This window comes from Oryzias latipes, chromosome 13 (assembly GCF_002234675.1).
Source record: "Oryzias latipes chromosome 13, ASM223467v1".
In the NCBI taxonomy this organism is placed as follows: domain Eukaryota; kingdom Metazoa; phylum Chordata; class Actinopteri; order Beloniformes; family Adrianichthyidae; genus Oryzias; species Oryzias latipes.
The window spans coordinates 22,200,033-22,221,838 of NC_019871.2; the positions used below are offsets into that span (position 1 = coordinate 22,200,033).

At 40.1% G+C, this 21,806-nt stretch overlaps 1 protein-coding gene across 2 annotated transcripts in view; it reads left to right on the forward strand.

Moving 5' to 3' along the window:
• pde2a (phosphodiesterase 2A) overlaps nt 1-21,806 on the forward strand; it is a 207,863-nt gene that overhangs the window by 155,623 nt on the left and 30,434 nt on the right. For both annotated transcript variants that reach the window (XM_023961218.1, XM_023961217.1), the window contains exons 3-9: nt 8,508-8,597; nt 8,780-8,868; nt 12,988-13,097; nt 13,696-13,745; nt 13,990-14,049; nt 18,557-18,713; nt 19,376-19,428. In XM_023961218.1, coding sequence (XP_023816986.1) covers nt 8,508-8,597; nt 8,780-8,868; nt 12,988-13,097; nt 13,696-13,745; nt 13,990-14,049; nt 18,557-18,713; nt 19,376-19,428 — 609 coding nt within the window. The remainder of the gene's footprint in view (nt 1-8,507; nt 8,598-8,779; nt 8,869-12,987; nt 13,098-13,695; nt 13,746-13,989; nt 14,050-18,556; nt 18,714-19,375; nt 19,429-21,806) is intronic.

The following is a 21,806-nucleotide window of genomic DNA, read 5'->3' on the forward strand; positions in this document are numbered from 1 at the left end:
GAGTTAGTTACTATTCCAAAACTATCAGACTACTGAAATCCTAATGGTACCTTCAGTGATCTCGAAACTGTATAATACTTGATTGAAAACACTGAAGGTACTGTGTATGTCACTGTTAGTCAATGGCACAGTTTAGATTTACAGTAATATGCCCCAAAACACCCTACCCACACTTTTGTTTTCAACCCTACCGACACTTGTGTTTATTTAACCATATTTGTTTCTCGTATTTTATTACATTTGATCATTTTAGTATTTCATTATCTATACTTTTGCAAGGCACTGCTGTTGTACCTCTCAGTTATTTTTTCGAGTCAGCGATTCTTTCCTGGTATTTTTTACCTTGTGTTGATGACAGTTGAAAAATAATACACAGTTGAAACTCTCATTAGAAATACATATAGACATTTAACAGAGTCAAGAAAAATACAAAGTTATCAGGAAGCTGCTTATCACTAAAAATGTTACTTAAAATGCATTTTTTAAATAATCAGCAATGGTCCAAAGATAAAACAAAAGTCTTGTTTTTTTTAAAGGTGCCATGATATGAAATAATTAAGCACAGCATTGTTCAGAGAGACGAGCTTTGCTCTGTTTTAGAAATTAACATCAAAGGTGCTGTATGTCCATTTAAAAGCAATTAGTTTCTTATAGCCGTGGGTGGTTTTATCGCTGCAGGGAGAGGAGGGTCAGAGGAAGATGATAATTATGAAATATGATACGCTAAATACCCAAAGGTGAAATGGTTGCACGCATGCAGCAGTTTAAGCCAGAATTAATTAGACTACGTTTTTTTTTTCAGCCATGTTTTTGGCCTGTAAATCTATTTTGTCCGCTTTTAAAAGGCAAAATTGATAGCAGAAGCTCCAATAGTTGAGTCTGTCATTTGATCGTGAACATTTGCATGTTTATATTCACACTCAGTTATTCTGAGATGATTCACTTCAGTGAAGCTCCTGTAATCCTAATTACAAAACATATTTTTGAAGAAGAAAAAGGTTTCTAATTCTGCAGCTCATTTAGCTTCAAGAGTTCTCTTTCTGGGCATTTCCTCATCTGTGTTTTCCAACTTTTTGTTTTTACTATGCATAGTTTAAAGCTAAGCTTATTATTTACAAACTTTTTGCTTGTTTTTGCTTCAAATCCTATTTATTCTTATATTTGAATAAAAAAGTTTTGAAAATTTGGTTTTGGGAATAAATGAAAGGTAAGGAAATGAGTGAGTAACAGATGTGGGATTATGAGGAGAGCATCAGCGTTGTTCTACCACTTATTTAATATCCTATCGCTTCACTTTTATAAACAGTCTATTGAAAAGCATTATGATGTCATAATACCACTACAGTATTATAAAACTTTGGAAATCTTTAGTCTTGACAAAAGGAGAGTTTATTTTGACTGTAGTCACTTTAATGATGAACATAGAGGTTACCGTAGGTTTTCTGTCGATCAAACTATAATGTTTAATTTCACATTTAAGTCAGTTTTAAGCCCACTGGCTGAATGTATACATGGGTATTAAAGTCTATTCCTGCAGTCATGTGATGACAGACGGGTCATTTTACAAAAATATGACATTTGACCAAAAAATGTGTTGTTTTTTTTATATGGGTAAGAGGTCCTCTCTGATTTGGCTCAAATGAAACTTTCTGCCTTTAATCTTGGCTTTAAAGTCATGGCATCTGAAATAAAAATATTTCTTGAAACGTTTTTCTTCTCATCCAAGTGGCATCATCAGTCAGAGTGGTGCTGGGAATCCATACTGTTCAGATTCGATCTTGGTTTACCTTGTTAATGTTTTAAAAAGATGCTGTAGTTTTTAATGTTAGCGGGTCAAATTTGACCCGCTAACATTAAAAACTAAAAAACTCAGTCTCAAAATACACTAAAAAACATGAGGTATGATCTAATATATATTTTCATCTCATACAGACCGTCAATAAGCTGGAGGATTGTTAAAGTATAAGAGAGGATAAACTTACAAAAAGAGTTAAAAACCTGGTTGAGGTTCAGCATTATAACTGTCAAATGTTTTAACGGGTCAATTTCACCCAAACACAAAATGAGGGTTTGATTGAAATGCAAAAGAAAAGTACTTTGCTCTCCGTCACTTTTTACTGCGGTTTTATTGGCTGGAAATCCTGCTTGTTTATTGGACATTTCTCCCTCTGCATATTCATTATGCACGTCGTCTTTCGTGCTGTTAAATGAGCAGCTTCATATAAAAAACAGGTATTTCACAGCTGAACCTGAATCAGTGTGTGCACCCTCCACTTTGTCTGGAAAGCATAAAATTGAGAAGTGACTGACTTTGGGGGAAAGTCGCAGGAACAGGAAACATTTTTTTGCTTTTAGCTGCTAAAAATAACAAAGCAAATCCAACATGGAAGCATCAGGCAGTTTCAGGACAGAGCTTTGTTGAAAAGCACTTCAGATCCAAACAATGTCGGATTAAGAAAAGAAAAAAAAAACATCTCCATTGTCAAGGTATGCAGAGTAGACTAAAATAAGCCTAAATGCATAAACATTATCTGGCCTATTTCTGCTCTGGAGGAAACTATCTCCACACAACACAGAAGCGATTTTGCTTCATCCTGCTAGCAACCACTCTGTCCGTGTAGACCTAATTTAACTTTCAGTGAGATGTCCTCTTGGAGTTATGCTCAATCCCTGTCTATTAACTTAAATTTACGAGGACTGGAGTTGAGGGAAACAGCAGAAACAAAGCGTAAAATGTTACCCCTGTTTCTCTGCCTCACTTACATTTATTAGCTGCTCCAGCTTGTTTCACCGTCAGGCCCTGCGTCTCTGTAATCTCATTACCATGCCAATGTAGCTTTAGGCCAATAACTGTGTTCTTAGCTTTTTCGCACCAGCTGCTGCGCAGCTTCACAGGGATGTTTTAGGCTTAAGTGCTCCCCTGAAGAGTAAATTCAGCGGCGCTCTCACAGGAGAGACGAGCGCCGCGTTAGACACCATGCACCACACGGCCCCCCACTTTACAGTCCTGCAGTAACAGAGCAGGAAAGAAACAATGGAGACTGTGGCAAGTATATGGCTCTTTAATGTATTAATTACAGCTGGAAAATTGTTCCGTAATTGCTTAAATTGTGTTTCTGATGGCAGCTTGTAAAAGCGAACATCCATTGCCTTCAGTTTTCTAAATGGCAACTTTATGGGAGCTGAGTGATCTCTAAAATGTCAGATGAAACACTTTTGACCGCAAAGTTAACCATCCAGCTTAAGTATTCGACAAGTGAAACGTGTTTTTAGGGGCTCCAAGTCAGATAAAGAAAAGATTAAGGGGTTTTATTCAAATGCATTGGTTATTTCTTAGTCCCAACTGCCCTTACAGGTGGACACGGGCTATCTCCAGGCGAAAACTTGGCAAACCTCTACGAAGAACGTAGGTAGCCTGCAAAATATTTTAAACCACTCAGTGAAGCCGTAAAATATTTCACCATTTAACACTGGAGAAATCGCCAGTGACACCTAAATAGCACATGACAAACAAACTCTTCAACCATTAAAATCAATGCAAATCAGCTGATTCTGATTGAGATTTGCATATTACCTTTGCATCGTTATGAAACTCTTAATGTTAGTAAAGTACAAACTGTTTTTCACTGGCACTGAATGAGTTGATTTAAATTGATTGTGTAAGTAAAGTAATGCATATTAGCTTTTTCTGAAGAGCAGCAGTAATTCGTCAAAAATTCACCTCTGACTTGTGGGCAGAGCTGTTGGCGTGGAGCAACCCCATCCCCACTTCCCGTCACCCATCTGTTTAAATCGTCTCCCCTCATACCCCCAACCTAACATTACTCTTGCAACAAAAATGACAAGCAATAATTTTAAACCAGATACCAGCTCGGACGAGGAAAACAAAGATGTTCATGGATCTATTTGTCTAAAAGTGGATGTATCAGAATGTAGTGGAGCTGTGACCCACCTAGCATATTTTCTACGTCACAAATAAGATAATTTTTAAACTGCATTTTTTGTAAGTCCTCATGTGTGTGAAATTCGCATGTGGTGACTAAGGAGTCAGTATGTGCACCTTACTAACAACTAATGTGCAGCTTCAGTGTAACCGTACAACAGCATCAGAAGGACGTCATAAGCGCGGGCAACTAATTTTAGCCTTATTACTACTTCTCGATACACTTCCCACATGCATGACAATTGTATGTTCCATTTTCATGATATCTTGATATCGACCCCTGATCGAATATTGCAGGTTCGATTCCCGCCTTGCACGCCCATGAGTCGATGTGTCCTTGGGCAAGACACTGAACCCCACCTTGCCCCTTGTGGGAGGTTGGCGCCAGTGTTTGGCAGCAGAGTCGCCACCAGTGTGTGAATGTGTGTGTGACTGGGTGAATGGGTCTATGACTGTAAAGCGCTTTGGGCCTTGTAGGTAGAAAAGCGCTATTTAAGTATACGCCATTTACCATTACCATTTAAGATGCTGCCAATCCTTTTTATAACTGTCCACGAGCCCGAACTACCAAAAAACGGCGCAGACTTAGGCGGGAGCTCTAATAACCTGAACTGCAAACCTTTGGTCTTGTGATAAAAGGTGTGAGTGACAAGCAGATGGAGAAAAGTAGGGATCAATATACAAACTAAAGGGTTTCAGTGGAAATGTACACTTGGGAAATCACGAAAAAAATGCAGACAAACAAAAAAAATAATTAGACCAACAAGGGGACAAAACACAGAAAGCAATTTTATAAAAAGATATTTCAACCTACCTCAGATGAATGGGTGGTTTGACCAAATTAATGATGACAGTAATTCCATCTGACAGATTAGTGTGGAATCTATAAAAGCATTTATGAAATGAAGCAAGAATAACTTAATCAATGCTGGTAACTACGCATCTACGATTTCTATTATTGCATTTCTCAATCAATTTAGATAAAAGCTTTTGTCAAATTCCCCTAAATTGAATTGGCATTAAAGGAAACGTGTTTGGATGATGGTCGTGCTTCAGCTTTGATGCAATTGAAGGATTTTATTGTTGCTGAGTGGAAAAAGTCTCCCATGTTTTGGTTTTAGGTTCCTTCCTTCACCCATTAGGCAATTAAAACTTTGAATTCATCTTATTAGAATCTGCTGAAAGGCTGTGGTGTGTGTGTGTGTGTGTGTGTGTGCGCGCGCGCGCACGTCAGGTTGTGTGCAGTCATGGGTGCAGACGCAGGTAAATTAATGTAACAGATGGTTTGAGGTACATGGCGAGAAATGATTGTGAAAGGTCAGAGGACAGAGGCTGACATTTACCGAGGCATACGTCTTATTATCAGAGAAAAAAACTCCACAGGCACATGCACACGTGCACCCATTCCGCTCACACACACACACATAGTGAATGCTGGTCTTGAGTTTGCAGCAGAGCAGAGAGGATGAGGAGTTTGTCTGCGTTAAAATCCGTGTTCAATCAAACTTGTTTGTTTTGTGCGAGCATCCGAAGACGTGCGAGTCACACCGACTCTCCTCGCTGCAAATGCAGGCTTGGCACTGATCCAACTTCATTACAACCAGGCTGATTGAGTGATCAAAGCTAATCACGTTTAATCATATCTAATCATATGTAATGACCAATACTGGCTGCACTGGCAGGACAACACTCTCCTGTTCTCCTCCCCTCCTTCACTTTTGACACCCCCCATCACCTCGTGCACCCTCACTGTCTTCATCTACTACCACCCCCTCCTCCACTGCATCCCTGTTTCCCCTCAGTCCAAAACCAGGCTGAACACAGATGGAGGAGAAGAATAAAGATGAAAATAAAAGGGGGAAAATTAAGAATTTCACAGGCAGATGGACGCTGTCAGAGACGCTTGGCAGCAGGTGCTGCTTGCTGCCCCGTTGGGGGGCTTTTTTTGTACACCTAGGACAAAGTGCTCCTTCCTTAAACCTGACCGCCAGCCCCCTCAGAACCACATTTTCCTTCTCTACTTTCACATTCACAGCACAGCTTTAAGAATGCGCCAAATCTAAGCCTTTGTGGTCTCTGACTTTATTTTTCATCTCTGTGATTTAATTCCCCCTGAGATATTTAATCAGACTAAAGTTACACTAGTTACTAATGCAGTATGAAAACTGAAACTCGGTGAATTCAACTAAAAACCAAAGTAGAAAATGAGACGAAATAGGTAATGCTTTGAGGTGGTTGACTGACATGTTTGTGAATGATGTAAACAAAAGACAAACATCCCCAAAACATCTGAACCCCACTTCTATCCTACTTGCTTCTCTATCTTCCATTTAGACCAGAAAAGTAGCTCCAAAAAAATGAAAACACTTGCATCTCATAGCTATATTGTCCTTTTTTAGGCATTAGGTTGCTTCAAATGCTGCACAAGTCCGATGGTCAAACAGCATCTGAATCACCCGTCCTCTAAGTCTTCCTGACATTGAAATTACCTCTGCAAATCACCAGCTCTGGCAAACAGCCTAGTGTGCAGAATCAAGAAAGCAGCCCTAGTTTGAACTTCTCTTTCAAGCTTCTTTTTGTTTATTCTTCATACATCTCTCTTATATCCTCAGAGCTCAGAGCAGGCAAAAGCGGTTTGTTCTTAGTACAGCGTGAAAGCTGTGTTTGCGATCAGCAGCAGCAGCAGCAGCATTGCTTTTGTGTGCGTCTGTTGAAGAGGTGTTCAGGAACGCTGCTGAGCTGCAAGATAACCAGCTTTCGGGCAAAACTCTGAGGCCAATAAGCAATCATTTCAAGAGTAACGAGCGGAAAACTCTTCCTTTTGAGAAAAATACGGGGGGAAAAGCACGCTTTCGTTTAAATTTGCTGGCAAGCTGTAATGATGGGAGAGGAGACAAGACAAACAAAGTGCTCTCAGTGTAGACGGAGGATACGCTTCGCTGGGTTTGTTTCCAGCAAACCCTGACCTTTGAAGAAGAGCAGATATTGGAGCACAGTCCTGCTTTCAAACCATTGACTCTCAGCTAACACAGAATTCAGATCTTTAAAGAGAGGCCTCTGCTCACATATGTTTGTATGTTTTAATGCTGGAAATGTTTAGATAAATAGTGGCTGAGAGAAAGCTCTAACCCTGAGAGGGGTGACCAAAAAAGCTTCTTTTGTTAAGTTGTTTTAGACATCAATTCTGCGTAAAACTCTCCATTCTTTAGTGACAAATACAGCAACAGAGAGTAAAAATTAAATATCTATTTTTTATGGCCAAAGATTTGCTGCAGTGATGAACTTCGATGTGGAAACATTTAAAAATTTAAGCTGCAACCAGCGTGGTGTGGCCTGCTGGTGCTAACCACCCTTGCCTCCCCCTTTTGACCCCCCCTCACTGGTTGAGTGACTGTTACATGCCCCTCACCCTCCCCCTTCTACCCCTGCCACCCTGGTCAAAGCAACTGAGGTTTTTCGTTAAACATGCACACATTCCTAATATGTTCTTATTGTCTATTATATTGTTTCATTCAGCTTGAGCTAACAATTCTTGTATTCGATTTTCACAATATTATAGTGAGGGGGGGGCATCAATCTCACCACTCTAACACTGTTTAAAATCTTCAAAGTTTAAAGGAAAGATTTGTTCCAAAAGGGCTTCCAAATGAGAGATCAAAATCCCCAGGAGATGTTCAAATTTGTAGAAAGTATCAAAGGTCAATTTTATGGAAAATTAAACATGGCAGGGTCAAAGGTCAACACAACTTCAGGTGTGGTTGTGGACTTAACCTGGTGGTGTGTGTTGTAATTTTTATGAAAATCAATCGAACCAAAGTTTTTCTTTCACATATTATTGGAAAATTTGTCAAAACATGACCACCAAGCCTTAGGTCTTGTGGCCATCCCATAATTACATCAACATTTTCTTTGGATATCCTTTCGTTTAGAAACTTTTGTTTGTTGAGTCCCTTATGAGATTTTGGTTGATGATTTCTCCTTTTTTTATTTTGTCTTTTTTTTGCGGGGGGGGGGGGGGGGCTCAGCAGGTACCAGGTGTGTTCAAATTTTGGTGAGTTTTGAAATCTAAGGTGGGGGGAAATTTTCACTCAAAGGTGCAGTAAAAAAGAATTGCAAAAACAATCTGGTCCCTGCAGTCCAGGACTGTTGTTGAACAGAAAAATGTTTTTCTGGGTTAATTTACTCAGAAAAAACCTGGATAAAAAATCCCCCCTCCCTCCCATCCCCCCATTAATTTTCAAACACTCAGTGAGTTAATAGCAACTATGAAAGCCATCATGCCTTCCACGTTCACTCTCATTTAATGAATTAGCTCCCAACCAACCTTTGTAAATGAATATTCGAGTGTTTTGTTTTCCACCTTTCCTTCATGAGGATTGTGATGAGCAAAACGAGCTCTGACATCTAAAACAGCTTTCCAGAGGCTTTTGCAGCCTTCCGGGGTAAATATGTGTGAGAAAACGTGGTCCCACAAAGATAACAAAATGAAGGCTCTGGGTTTCCATAGCTTTTCTGATCTGGTGAACAGGCGGTCCTGATGGTTTGTGTTTGTCTTCCCCCACAGGATGCCTTGCTGCGACTGGCAGCAGTGGTGGATGCCCGCTCTCTGCGAGCGGCCCTGCGAGACAGCATCCAGGAGCTGCTTCCCAGCACGGTATTTGCTTTGCTTCCTATTTAAATTGTTTTACCTGAAAAAAAAAAATAAAACAGAAGTTTTGATTCAGTCGGGTGTAACTCTGACCTGATAACAGCCCCTCACAAATTGACGAAGCTCATCACTTCTTGTATCAATTAGGATCTGATTAATGTGGCAAAGGACTGTGTGATTTATTCCAGGAGTGCGTGTGCGTCTACCTGCTGGAGGGAGACTTCAGGCTTTTGTCTGAAGAGCCACCGCATGAGCTGCCGGAGGAGGGGAAGATCAGGTGTGTACTGTTTGAGCAGCAAATCTCAGCCGTTTCCACCACACTAAGTCACGGCGTGTGCTGATGCGCCGCTGCATTGTTGCTGTGATTTCAAGAGAGGCAGTACATCAATGTGGAAAAAAGATGGGAGTTAATAAAGATGGCTGTTTTGTGCACCTGAGTGAAAATCCCATCCTCAGCTCAGACATTGCGGTGTCACCGAGACGGATCTGATAATCAAGAAAACACAAAGACGTCCTCCGTCTGCCACATCATTGTTCCCTCACCTCATCTCCTGCTCTTATTTTTCCATCTTGTTCAACATCTATACGTCTCTCTGACAGGCAGTATCTCCTTGTCTGTTCCACTATTCCATCCTCTTTCCCCCCAAGCACTGAGCTGCCCGTGATTTGGTCTTTTTTACCCTTGCAGCCTCCCTGGTGATTCCTCCTTCTCACATTCAGTTCCTCTCCCAGTGGAGGCATTGCAAGCCTCATCTCCCAGATAACGTTCCTCCTGCCCCTGGTGAGGCGCAGCGATCTTCCTTCTGCTCTCTGAAGGTCCAACACATGTTGTGATGCTGCACGTACTGTTCGGTCCAATCCAGCAAACTTGTTTGTTTTGTTGAACAAAAGTAAAGTCAAACTTTGAAGAATCCAACGGCACACTGTTACACCTGGGGACAGCACAAACAAACCTATTTAAGGCTGAGCGCCCATCAGGTGTAGCAGAGAGACTCAAAGAACTACGGCCTTCATGACTTTTTCATTTCCACTTCAGCCGCCTGTTTTCAAAACCTTGGCACAAACCCACAAACACACACCAACTCCAGCTTTTTGTGAGTTCCTGAGAGAGGCCAAGAGCTATGAAGGTGCACTCTTCCTCCAGTTCACTTACTTTTTGACAAATGAAAGTGTTTGAACCACACATCTCACAAGACTACTAAGAGTTGCACTGGAAAATATTTTGTTATTTTCAATTCTCACCACCAAGAATTCTTTAAAAATGTAATTTATAAATAATGCAAATAATCGATTAGTCAGTGGTGCTCCGGTTAATGCTTGCTCAGTACGAGGCATCAGCACTTTTAATGAGATCTTTTGGCCTCTGATATTGATCACAATTAAAGTTTCTTGGAAATGCTTTAAAAATATGGTCTAATCAAAAGGATGTGGATGCATTGTGTATTAAAGACATTCCTTTTATTATTTGACTTTTTTGGATGTTGTTTTGTGCTTTTAAACACCATTAAAACATCCTTTGTATTCAGTGATGTTACTTTAAATACCTTAATTGAATTGAAATTTATATTGTATTGGATCCCTATGAGATGCATAGATAGAAGAGTGGGAATTATTGATTTTCAAACATTGGTGCTTTCAGTGGACCCAAGCGTGTCACAAATGTCCACAGAAACGTTAAAATATGTGTCTGCTGATGGATCCCGCGGGAATTTAAAAGGTCCATGAAGTGGGTCTGAATTTGGATCAAATGTGAGATCTTTTGTGATGAAAAAGGGATCTTGTGATATGTATCCATTGCTCTGGAAGACCGTCCCGCCTGCAGTATAAACTTTAGACTTGTTGGTATTCGTCCTGGACTCCTGTGCTCTGTTCCATTCCAATTCAAATAGAAATTCCTGGAAAGTAAAATACGCAGCAGTCTTTGTAGATGGGAGGGAAACAATACATAACTCTCCAGATATACTTGAGCTGCACTTTAAAATCCTTGAAAGAATAATTTAGAAGAGCCAGAAAAAATGATGCAATATAAATGCCAAAAGAAATATTTAATGGCAAAAGGAGAGATCCAAGATTAAGATTCAAGACAGTACAATAGAAGGGGGTGTTGGTGGACACATGTGGACAAGCTAGGTCAAAACCCACAAACAAACCAAATCTAATGGAGGGGCTTTCCAGACTGTGGTTTTAGAGCAACCAGCAAAGGCCAAAATGTGTAAATCACTTGAGAAGAAAGTCAACTGAGCTTTAGAAAGTTGGACTCAAAATTCTCATCCAGGCAGTTTTCTTCCAATTCCATCCAACCTGCAAACACTGCAGTGGGATCTATTTTCATCCTGCACTAGGATTTCCAACAAGGAACCCGGCATTCGCAGTGCCTGTGAAAAAATATCAATTAAAAAACAAATGAAGATCTGTTCAGGTTTAATTAGTATTAGGAGAAAACTGCTGTCTTTATTTGAGCTGACCCCATACAGGACCTACCAACTGGATGATGTTAAATCTCTAAGACCAAATAAAATGCTCCCCACCCACTGCAAAGTGTTGCTGGGGGATTTCAATTGATATGATGCAGTGTTGGTAATTACCAACTTGACAACCAACATTGCTCTTGTGACTGAAACCACCAAGCTGGCTGTTCTGTTGAGCTGACCCTCCTTTATGGTTTGTGTAAACTCTCCAATTCCAGTGGAGACTGTTATTAAAGTCTTAGTCACATGCAGCCCTACAGGGGGGTTGACCTGTACCGGTGCTGCCGGTTTTTGGGTTGTCCAAGACCATGGAGGGTCATAAAGAGGAGCGGCCACATCTTAAGGGGAGCACAGGTGTGTCTTGCGGGTTCAACACCATCGGTTCCTGATAGTGCCTATTCTCAAGCAGAAGAGTCTGAAAAAACTGTAATCAGCGTAAATAAATTATTAACAAACATTACCTTAACATGCATTTAAACAAACACACACACACACATATATATACATATACATACATTGTAGGTGAAACATTTCTTAAACACATTTAATTTGATTCGATTTATTTTTGTTTCAAGCATTAATTGTAGTCAATACAATAAAAAATTCACACAAAAATTCATTATAGAAATGATGAAATGCAAGGATAAAAAACAAAGACACACTTAAATCACATTTGGTTCATTAAATATTGTGATCATTAACTAAAGTCAAGTAGAGCTTGATTTACTGCTTGAAAAGGAGTGGGAAGAAGTGAGTTTATACTATCTGCTTCTGATCAGATAGATTATTTTCAAGCAACAAAATCAAGTGCTTATTTATGATTTATGATTATCTTCGGAAAACATTAATTCACGATTTCAATCAACAGTAACTGAATCTCAGTAAGTGAATCTCAAATTATTTTACTCTTTTGGCCAGCTGTTGTCTGTTTTTATAACCTAAATTAATTTATCTGAGCAGGTTGTGGAAAAAAATCACTACAATCTGAATATATTTGGTTGTTGATTTGTAATTTTCTTAGATCAAATAATGTGTTTTATTTCTAAATGGTTGAATACATGATGTCTGTTAACACACCAAGTGATCACAATGCTTTTTTTTTTCCTGTTTACTGAACCAAGTTGGAAATGGTTTTGTGATGCTTTAAACAAAACATTACCCAAAGGTCAACTGTATCTCCCCAATAGAATCTTTTCTGATTGAAGTGGGCTTTTCTTCAGTAAGCTAAAATAGATGCACTCTTGAAAATCAATGCATCATGCAGAGATTTGGCTGCCATGGTTTGAGGGGATTTCAGACTCTGTGAGGATGTAACGGAGCGGCTGCAACCATTCCTGTTTGTGTTTGGGGAAAAAAGGCGCAGCTATAGGGATTAGCTGATTTGTTATGTGAAGCACAAAGATTTTGAATTTGCCTATGTGTTAAACTATTTGCCATCCTTTCTTCTTTCATTTCCATATTAATGTGAGTCTGTGTGAGTTTGTGTGAGTCTGTGTGAGTCTGTGTGAGTGCATGCATTAACCAGTCCAGAATCAACAAATCCCTGTCTCATATTTTAGCATAAAAATGCTGCCCTCTGTCTAACATACAACAAAAACTCTGACTAGGCCCACACCTGGTTTCACATGTGGCCAAGTCTTTCACGTGCACACATGTGCGCACATGCTCAGACACACTGCTGGCTGTATTGAGTTCATATAATTACACTGTGAATAATAGCTCTATTCATCAGGGTTTTGGTTTGTGCAAACGAACATCAAGCATCTGCTTTTTCCGTCATTTTTTCCATTTATCACCCACTGTCTCCCAAGACTCTTCATCCTTTTCGTCTCGCTTTACTGTTTTGAGACAGATTTCATAGGTGTCGTATTTCCTGGAACCTGAGTCAGACTAAACTAAACTTGTGTGTATGTGTGTGTGTGTTGCAGGAATATGGTGGACCAGCTGAGGCGATGTCAGTGCGCTGGTTTCCCTCCATCCGAGTTGCCAGAAAAATACAGGATCTGCCTCGCAGCACCGTTACCGGGGCAGAAAAAAGGTGCAGTTTTGTGCTTCGCGGTGGGTCAAACAAGGGCTTGAAGGATGTTCCTGGACCAACATCTGAATGTTTGCTCTGGTTGGAGGATGTGTGAGCATGTAGTGCTAAGAGATGTAAGCGTGTGGGAGGAGAAAGGAAAAAAACAAAACAAATGAAAGGAGATAGAGAGGGAAGTGGCAAACAAGAGACCATGATTGCATGGAGAGAGGTACGGAGCTGTGTGGGCTGCAGAATTGGACAAGAGGCCCAAAAAAAGCAATGAAAGGTTTTTGATGAGAAGACAAATGTTTGCCTCCGATGCTCCGAATTTACTTGCATAATAAAGCAGAGAAGAATGTGGAAATAGAGGCAAACATGAAATATTTGTGTAGAGAAAAGGGTTCGGCATCCTCTTTCTTTTGTGAAAAACTCCTCTCTATAATCTAATTTTTCTGCTAATGATTTGTTATGTTATTCGTTTAAATAGTTTTATACAGACATAACAAAGAAGAGACTATAATAGGGTGAGAAGGATTGGGGAATAGAAGAACAGAATGTGTTATACACAATAATGCAGTCTGTATTCTGAACCTTTTTTTTATTCCTTCTTGTCTTTCAGCGGTTGTAATTCCCATCTCAGATCAGGACAAAGTCCTTGCTGTCTTACTGGTGAGCCCTTTTTATCCAAGGATGTACTGAGAGGATTTGAAAAAAAAGAATCAGTAATAAATTAAATTCTCCTGATCATGTCATCACTTTCTGCTCCTCTTTTATGAAAAGGAAGATTAATGTGAACTGATTTAATTTTAGTTAACATACACAAATGAAATGAACTCTGCAGAGGCATCGGGCTGGTGTAGTAAAGCAAAAACAGCCTCCTGCTCGGCGTTCACTCTCTGTTTGTGTGTCGTAGGTGGGCTGCAAGCCTCTGTCTGAACAGGATGAACTGCATCTGAATGTGCTGGAGAAACATGTGAGTTTTTCTTCTCTGTTTCCTGGTTACCAAAAGAATATGCAGCAGAAAATGTATGAACTTTATCTAAAGTGTTTTGAAATTAAGCCACTTTTACAAAGAATGCAGCAGGTTATACCATCAACAAATCACTTAATGCGAAAAATATATTAACCAACCAATTCCTGGGCAAATGGGCATTCACACGTCCTCTGACCTTTGCTGGGCAGTGGACAGCCATTGACTGTAAGACAGGGGTGTCCAAACATTTTGCAAAGAGGGCCAGATTTGGTGTCAGATTACCTCCATGCTTTTGTTGTAAGCTAATAAAAAAAATTCAAACCCCACTACTTTTCCTTTCTATCTCTCAAAATCAAATGAAATTTCCCCAATGGACCACCATGTAATGGGCGGAGACTGTCATGTCAACTTTGCCACAACTCTACAAGGGCTAGTAATAGAATTTAGCCAATCACAATCAAGAAATCGCACAGAGTTCTTAGAAAGTGCTGGTGACCACATATTATTGATTTATTAAAAAGTCTGCCTGGCCGGTGGAAATTTGAATGTGGGCCAGATTTGGCCAATGGGCTGGACTTTGGACATGCCTGCTATAAATTGTTTATTGATTTGCTCTTTTATTCATTTTAAATTTATTTAGACTGAAGATCTTTGGGGGGAAAAAACTTTCATCATGGTTAATGATGACAGTAAAGCATGACATTACGTTTCAGAAATCAAAACTAAATTCCAAATACCAAACCGTAGGTTATGGACGACAAAATAGCTTATTGAATGTAATTATCAAGATTTCAAACTCATTTTTTGTCTCTAAACTAAGCTGTGATTTTCTGAGTTATAGATTATTCATGTTTATGATATTAATTCATTCGCATTTCTTCTAAAAAATGATTGATGTTTGAAAAGAAGCAGAATGCTTCTGGGTACGTCATTTCTCACTTCATGGGTAAGTAATAAATGATGATTATCAGTTTTGGTGGAGGTCAAGATGTCTACAAATCCAGAAAAAAAAATACTTTCAAGTGGTTTAATGCCAAGATTTAGCATGGAGAAAAAGGAACAACAGCACAGAGAAGCAGGTTTTTGTCATTGTTAAGCAGTTGGAGGATGGAGGGGTGATCAATGGGGCTTATGTCTTGGACTGCAGCCAGTGACTTAGAGAACATTTCACTGCTGGAAAGAAGAATGGGTTCACTCCAACGGCTTCTTGAATAAAACTCCACGTGTTCTGTTTAAGAAAAGAAACCTGCAGTGCATTAAAGACCAGGGGCCTGTTTCACAAAGGAGGTTCAACCAACTCTGAGGTCAAACCTGAACTCTGAGTTGGTCAATCGAGAGATTGACAACTCTGAGTTTTCAGTTTCAGAGCAGCTGATCCGCGTTAGATCAATCAACTCTGAGTGGACTGATTCGGAGGTGAGCGTGCGCACCGCGTCTATAAGAAGCCATTATCAATGGAGCGCAGATATCACGAGTCACCATGGCAACCGTGAAAACAAAGAGGTCTGTGTATTTTTCGCCAGCTGAACTTGACGTGCTGCTGCAGAGTTGCAGTGAATATGAGAACATATTCCAGAAGAAAAGCAACACCGCTGCATCTGCAAAACAGAGACAGTTAGCGTGGAAAACATAGCTGCTCAAGTTAATGCCTAAGTTTGCATTTAAATCATTGTTATAAATATTGACTGTAATAACTTTTTAAATAGCGTAAGGTGTGAAATAAAAAATGGTGATATTTAGGTGTACTTTTGAAGTGTTATTCCTGGTGTAAATGCATGAAATGCTGCATAGTGTACAGAACCAATCTGGGGGAAAATGCATTTAACGTCGGTAATGTTTAGAGGACTTTTTTGTTAACCTTCCCCTCTAGCAAACGTTGGTCATTTTAATATTAATACATGCAATTGTGTTTTTAAAAGTGAACTTTTGTCTACTGTTGAACCTTTCGCTGCGCAAAGACTTCCTTCTTTTCTCTCGTCTTTCCGACCGTGCGTGGTCAAAAGCGCAGGGGAGATTTCCTTCAGGGCTGAAGGGAATTCTCCTTCGGGGTTCACTTCCCGTTGGAAACCCTCAACCTCCAGAGCGGAATAAGAATGACTCCAAAACAGTTATTCTGGGAATGACACCTTCTCCGTCCTCCTCATCCGTGCTCACCCCACCCCCCCCCATCTGCACCTGCAATCGCCCCTCCCCTTGTCTCTCGTGGATTGCACCCCGCTCAGCACACACACGCTGCAACACTACCCCTGTATTGATCAAGTGGTATAGGTTTATATGGGATTAAGAAAGTAAGCAGTGCTAGAAAATTGTGTTTCCAAAAAGTAATTGTTACATTAATCTAATTCAATGTCCCTGATTTCATTTTCATGTAGATGCAATCCTGCAGGAATTAAAAGAAACATGGCAGCAGCTAAAAATGAAGTATAAAAACATAATTCAATCAGGTCAAATGTGAGCATGTCATGGATGTAGGCTTTGTTGACAATATTTGACATATGAAACATCTACATAGCAAGACCTAATGTTGTTTTCATTTTGTATATGTAATTGACTGCAACGAAAAACGGTAACGCTCAAACAAAAACGTATGGGGAAATGACAAAACATCGAGTCGAGGTCTCAAAATCCTCGTACGACGTAAATGTAATTCTCTACGAATTAATGCAGCCTCCTCATCTATTGGGTCCTCCAAAAAAGGACAAGCCATTCTTGTCACTTAGATCGCGTGACGGAAATGTGGGCAATGAAGGTTGAAGCCAAATATAGTGCTTCGTCTTTAAAAAGGGGAGGGGACCGGCAAAAACTTCGAGTTTGGAGAATAAAACCTGCTCCCGACCAGGTTAGGTTCACAGCATAAGTAACCATGGATACTGACTCCGAGTAAAAGTTAACTCTCTTTCAGAAACGGGTTTGACTTACTCTGCTTTCTCTGGTTTGACAAACCTCCGATTCTGAAACGGAAAACCCAGGGTTTCCCTGATTTCCGGGTTTATGAACTCAGAGTTTACACTTAACCTCCTTTGTGAAACAGGCCCCTGCTCAAGATTCTGACTGAACAGTGTTTTTGTTGCAGAAAGAGGAAGAAAGATCATCAACCTAGAAGAGATTCTTGCTTCAAACATTTCCAAATAAGGTGTCACCCAACTGATTCTGTTCTAGGGTTTTAAAATAATAAATGTTGAACTTTTTAAAAAGTTCTTGTTTGGTTGTTTACAATTACTCAGTATGAGGGTTACACTGAACACCTTGTGTTGTAACTCATTCATCACTTTTAAAGCCCAAAGTCATAAAGTAGCAGTTTGGTCTTACTGGATTGGGTTGATGTGGTCCCACCAGCACGCCAACCAGAAAATGAGCAGCTTTTTTTCATCTCCATAGTTGGAGAGTCAAAAGGGATGACTGGATAACTCCTAGATAGAGGGAATAAAGCAGCAAGCAATGTATGCCCCACAGGCGCCTTCGCCGCCCCCATTTCACCCGACCCCACTGGCAGAGTAGCTACCCTTCACTCTCTCCCACCGGCCCTGCCACCCTGGTCAAGCTACACATGAGAAATTCCTTTAAATTAAAATATATACTTTTTTCAAAATTTTGTATTGGTTTATATCTCCATAGCATCCATTTTATCTATTGGTTGCCTGGTAGTGACAAGCAGGTCTGTGTAGTTTTGAGAAGATTCTGCAAAAGTAAATTTCTGTATTGTCTTGGAAATGGAGGGGTTTTTGTCAACCATGCCTAAATTCCTAATATGCTCAGCTTGAGACAATTGAATTCATGTATTAAATCTTCACAATATTTCTGTTTAAAAAAAAGCGACCAATAGGGAAATTTAATTTTTGCAAGCACGCCACACTAACGCCGTTATTATTTACAATTATAAATTTGACATTTTTTCCCAAGTAGCTTCTCAATGCTGTTAAAGGAGTTAGGAGGCAATAGATCAAAATCCCTGGAAAATTACATTGGTATTAATGCTTTTTTTTTTGGAGAATTAAAGATGACAGCCTCTTCCCAAGGTTAAAGGTCAATGAAACTCTGGTTGTGGGGTTTTTTTTTTCCACGAAATGGCCGCCAAGCCCTGTAGCCATCCCATAATAATTTAAAAACTTCCTTTTGGATATCCCCAACAAGTACGTGATTTTTTTCTTTTTTGCTTTCATTCATTTTTTTTTGACAGTTCCACCCGCTGTGATGTCATCCAGTTTTTTGGGGGGTAAAAAAAATTATTTTCACATGGTACTAGGTGTGTGCAAATTTTGGTGTGTTTTTGAGTGTGTGGTGCGGTCAAAATTTTCGTTAAAAAGGAAGAATTGTGAAAAACAATCTGGTCCTTGCAGTCCAGGACTGCTGCAGAACATAAATACAGTAACCCAGCCGAGTGACATCAGCAGTCACTTGATGTCACTTTATAATGAACTACATTAATTGAAAGTTTCTGGTACTGGTTGGTGAACCATCCCTCACCGTTGACTGTGTTGCACGTCTGTGTTTGTGCGTGACGCTGCAGGCCTCAGTCGCATGTGTGCGCCTCCAGTCCATCCAGGGGTACCATCAGAGGCCTCCTCTCAGCCCCTCCCTCCTGCAGTCCCACAATGCTCTGCTGCAGCTCAATGTTTCTGAACAGGACTACTGTGAGCTGGACCACAACATTCTGCAGCTTTGTGGTATGTGCACATGTTTTTACAATAAAGGCCATGCATGATTGCTGTTCCGTCACCATGTCAGGGTCCATGCATTTTAGATTTCCCGTATGTTTGTACAGAAACACAGACCACATACATAGTCATACACAAGCTCAGGTCTGTTAATAGAGTGAACCCCTGAGGATGAAAAGCTCTGGGAATTCTGTCAGTGACAGAAGGAGCTTTCAACGGCCACAATATGAAAACAACACACTTTGCACAAATACTGTTAAAAACCTCATGCATAATGGAAGTCGACTGGCTCATGCCATCCTGCACACATGCATCTGCATTGATTAGCTCCTGGAAACGGTCATAAAACATCTGTTGCCTTTTGTTCTCAGCTTTTGCCACCCTTGCCTTCATCTTTTTTTTCTCCTTTCATCAAACCTGGCCCCCATTTTTTCTTCTGAGGTCCAGCTTTGTCTCCATCCCTCATCCTGTCTTTATTAGCAGTCTCTTTGTTAGGTGACTTGTGTTCACCCCTTCCTCGCCCTTGCAGCCTGAGTGCTCTCCTCGTGACGCCGCTGTCTGTCGACTTGCTTACATGATCCACATTTGCATTCCTCGCCGACCTCAATCTGCCCTCTCTCCGCTGTGGTTTCCCCCACAGTCACTTTCTTTCTCTCTGTCTCCTCTTTTAGGTGAGCTCTATGACCTTGATGCAGCTTCTCTTCAACTCAAAGTCATCAATTATGTAAGTCACTGAGATCACTCATACACTCCCACACATACACACATAGATGCAAATGAAGACACAAAGTAAATGCAAAATATCCTTCACAGTGACTTCCCCCCCTGGTTCTGTCACAAGAATTTTATCACACAATTATTTATCAATTTCCCCAAAGATCACCCCGAACCTTTCATTACGCGTCTGCAAAACGCAGACAAGAACTGCAGCATGTGCAAACCTAAAAACGAGGATGTGATGATGCTGCCGCATGAGCAGCAATCTGCCTGCAAATGTATGGAATTTTTATTCACAGAGAAAAGGAATACACGAGATAAAGGGGGCAAAAAAAGCCTGGGAGAGAAGGGAAATTTGAAATTTATAGTTCAATTGAGAGACAAAGCCTCAGTCCATCCCTCCTCCCTCCAACACTAATGGATGTATGCGCATGAATCCTCTCAATATAGATTCAGCTCCAGCCTGGTTTTTTAATATTTCATAGCTTTTGTTAAAGTTCAACAAAAGTTTGTTGCAACGCCCTCTTTAATCATTAATTCTTCTTTAGAGCTGCAACAAATAAAACGGAAATCAAGGAGAGCTTGAAATTGAATCTAAGCTTTAATTGTTTCTCTCATTCACATGCAAACTTGAGGGAAGCACTCTGTCCTTACGTCTGCCCGGATGAATAAGAGGTTTTGAACTGTTTCATCTACAGGTGTGGGCTCCTTCTTCATTATTTATTCATCAGTTAAGCAATTAGAAGGGTCTGGAAAGCGTCAGGAAACTGGTGCTTTGAATGTGCATCAAAGCAGCTCTGGGGTCTGAGTGACACGGGTCAAAAAGAAATCCACTCCACAGATTGGAAGTTTAGGAGCTGCCAAATCCTCTCAGCTGGCTGCAGTATGTGGGACGATATAAACAGATGCAGGATAAACCAAAGACTATCATAAGGATAAGATGCTTTAAATTCTCACCAAGTTGTCAACCTTTTAATAACCCATCCATGAATTAGGCCACCCCAGGAAAGGTTGTTACCACTGACTGTATAAAAAACCTGGATCGAGTGAGTGTGATGTCACCCATAGAAAATGGTTTAGTTCTGTTGGTCTGAGTCAACATTTCTGTGGCAACTACTGTGGCCCAGACAGGAGCGAACATGTTGGAAGTCTGCTACAGGAAATCTGCCAATCAAGCATTTCCAATATTGTGCTTGAGGGCCAACAGACTCCACCTACTTTTATTGAGGCAACTGTACCACATAAAATAATAGCATGAAAAAAAAAATTAGGATTATCAAAAACAGGTTTAAAAAAAAGTTATGTTGAGAAGAATGTTGTTTCTGACCAATAGAATGACAGAATAACAGCTGTTTATTTCTCTACAGAAGTCTATAGGATTTTTGTTTCTTGGAGCTCACAGTCAATGGTTTCTACCATTTCATTTTAGTTCTGCATTCTGTATCGTTGTACCCTAAAATTACCCAAAAATTGATGTTAGGACTTGGCTTAAGAAAGAGTGAGCATGGAATGCACAAGCAGTAATGAAACAACTGAAAGTACTTCAGCATCAGCAAGGCAAGTGCAGCCAAGCGCCGCAGCAACAAGCACATAAGCTCCGCCTCTCTGCTGTTTCAGAGTGTCCACCACTGCATGGCAGCAGCAGCTCAGCAGCAGATGAACTTGGAGTTGATAAAAAAAATTGTCCAACACAGCACAGTGTGTTTTTGTAAAAAAACAGTTTTTCAAGGACATGGAACCCAAACAGACCCTGGTTAGAATATTCATTTAAAATGATGCTGAATGAATGAATGGTTTCCCAGGCAGACAGTTTGTCACAATTTGATTAGATCTCTTGATGTTTTGTGATTTTTTTTTTTTACATTTAAGGTTATGTTTTTACTGTGAGAGTTTAAGTAATGTCCTTCAAAATATTTGTTGTAAACGTGCGATAAAAGTGCTCCTCAAAGAGAGTAACCCCCCCTAAGCTAAACTGCCCCGGAGATGACTTAGACATGACTTATCCGTTCTAGTTAAAAGCCAGATTGCTTTTTAAACAGGATTTTTATCAGATAAGACAGATATGATATGATAGGAAGACTTAATAACAGACAGCTTTACAAAAGCATCATCAACAAACTCAAACAAAATCTGCTTAAAAGTCCCCTAATAGACACATTTAGGACGTCCAAAAAAAAAAGTGAGAAAAATCTACTTTTTTACTGCTGAATTTGCTATTATTTTTTTCCTGTATTCAAAGGGCTGCTAGAACCATCTACTACTATAAAATTCTGATGCCAGAAGTGGGAATCTTTACTGGCCATCTTTGAGTTCAAAAGTCAGACATACCTGTCCTTCTCAGCAAGGGCGCTACCTTTGGGCCGCCTTGTCTGAACTAGAGTAGTG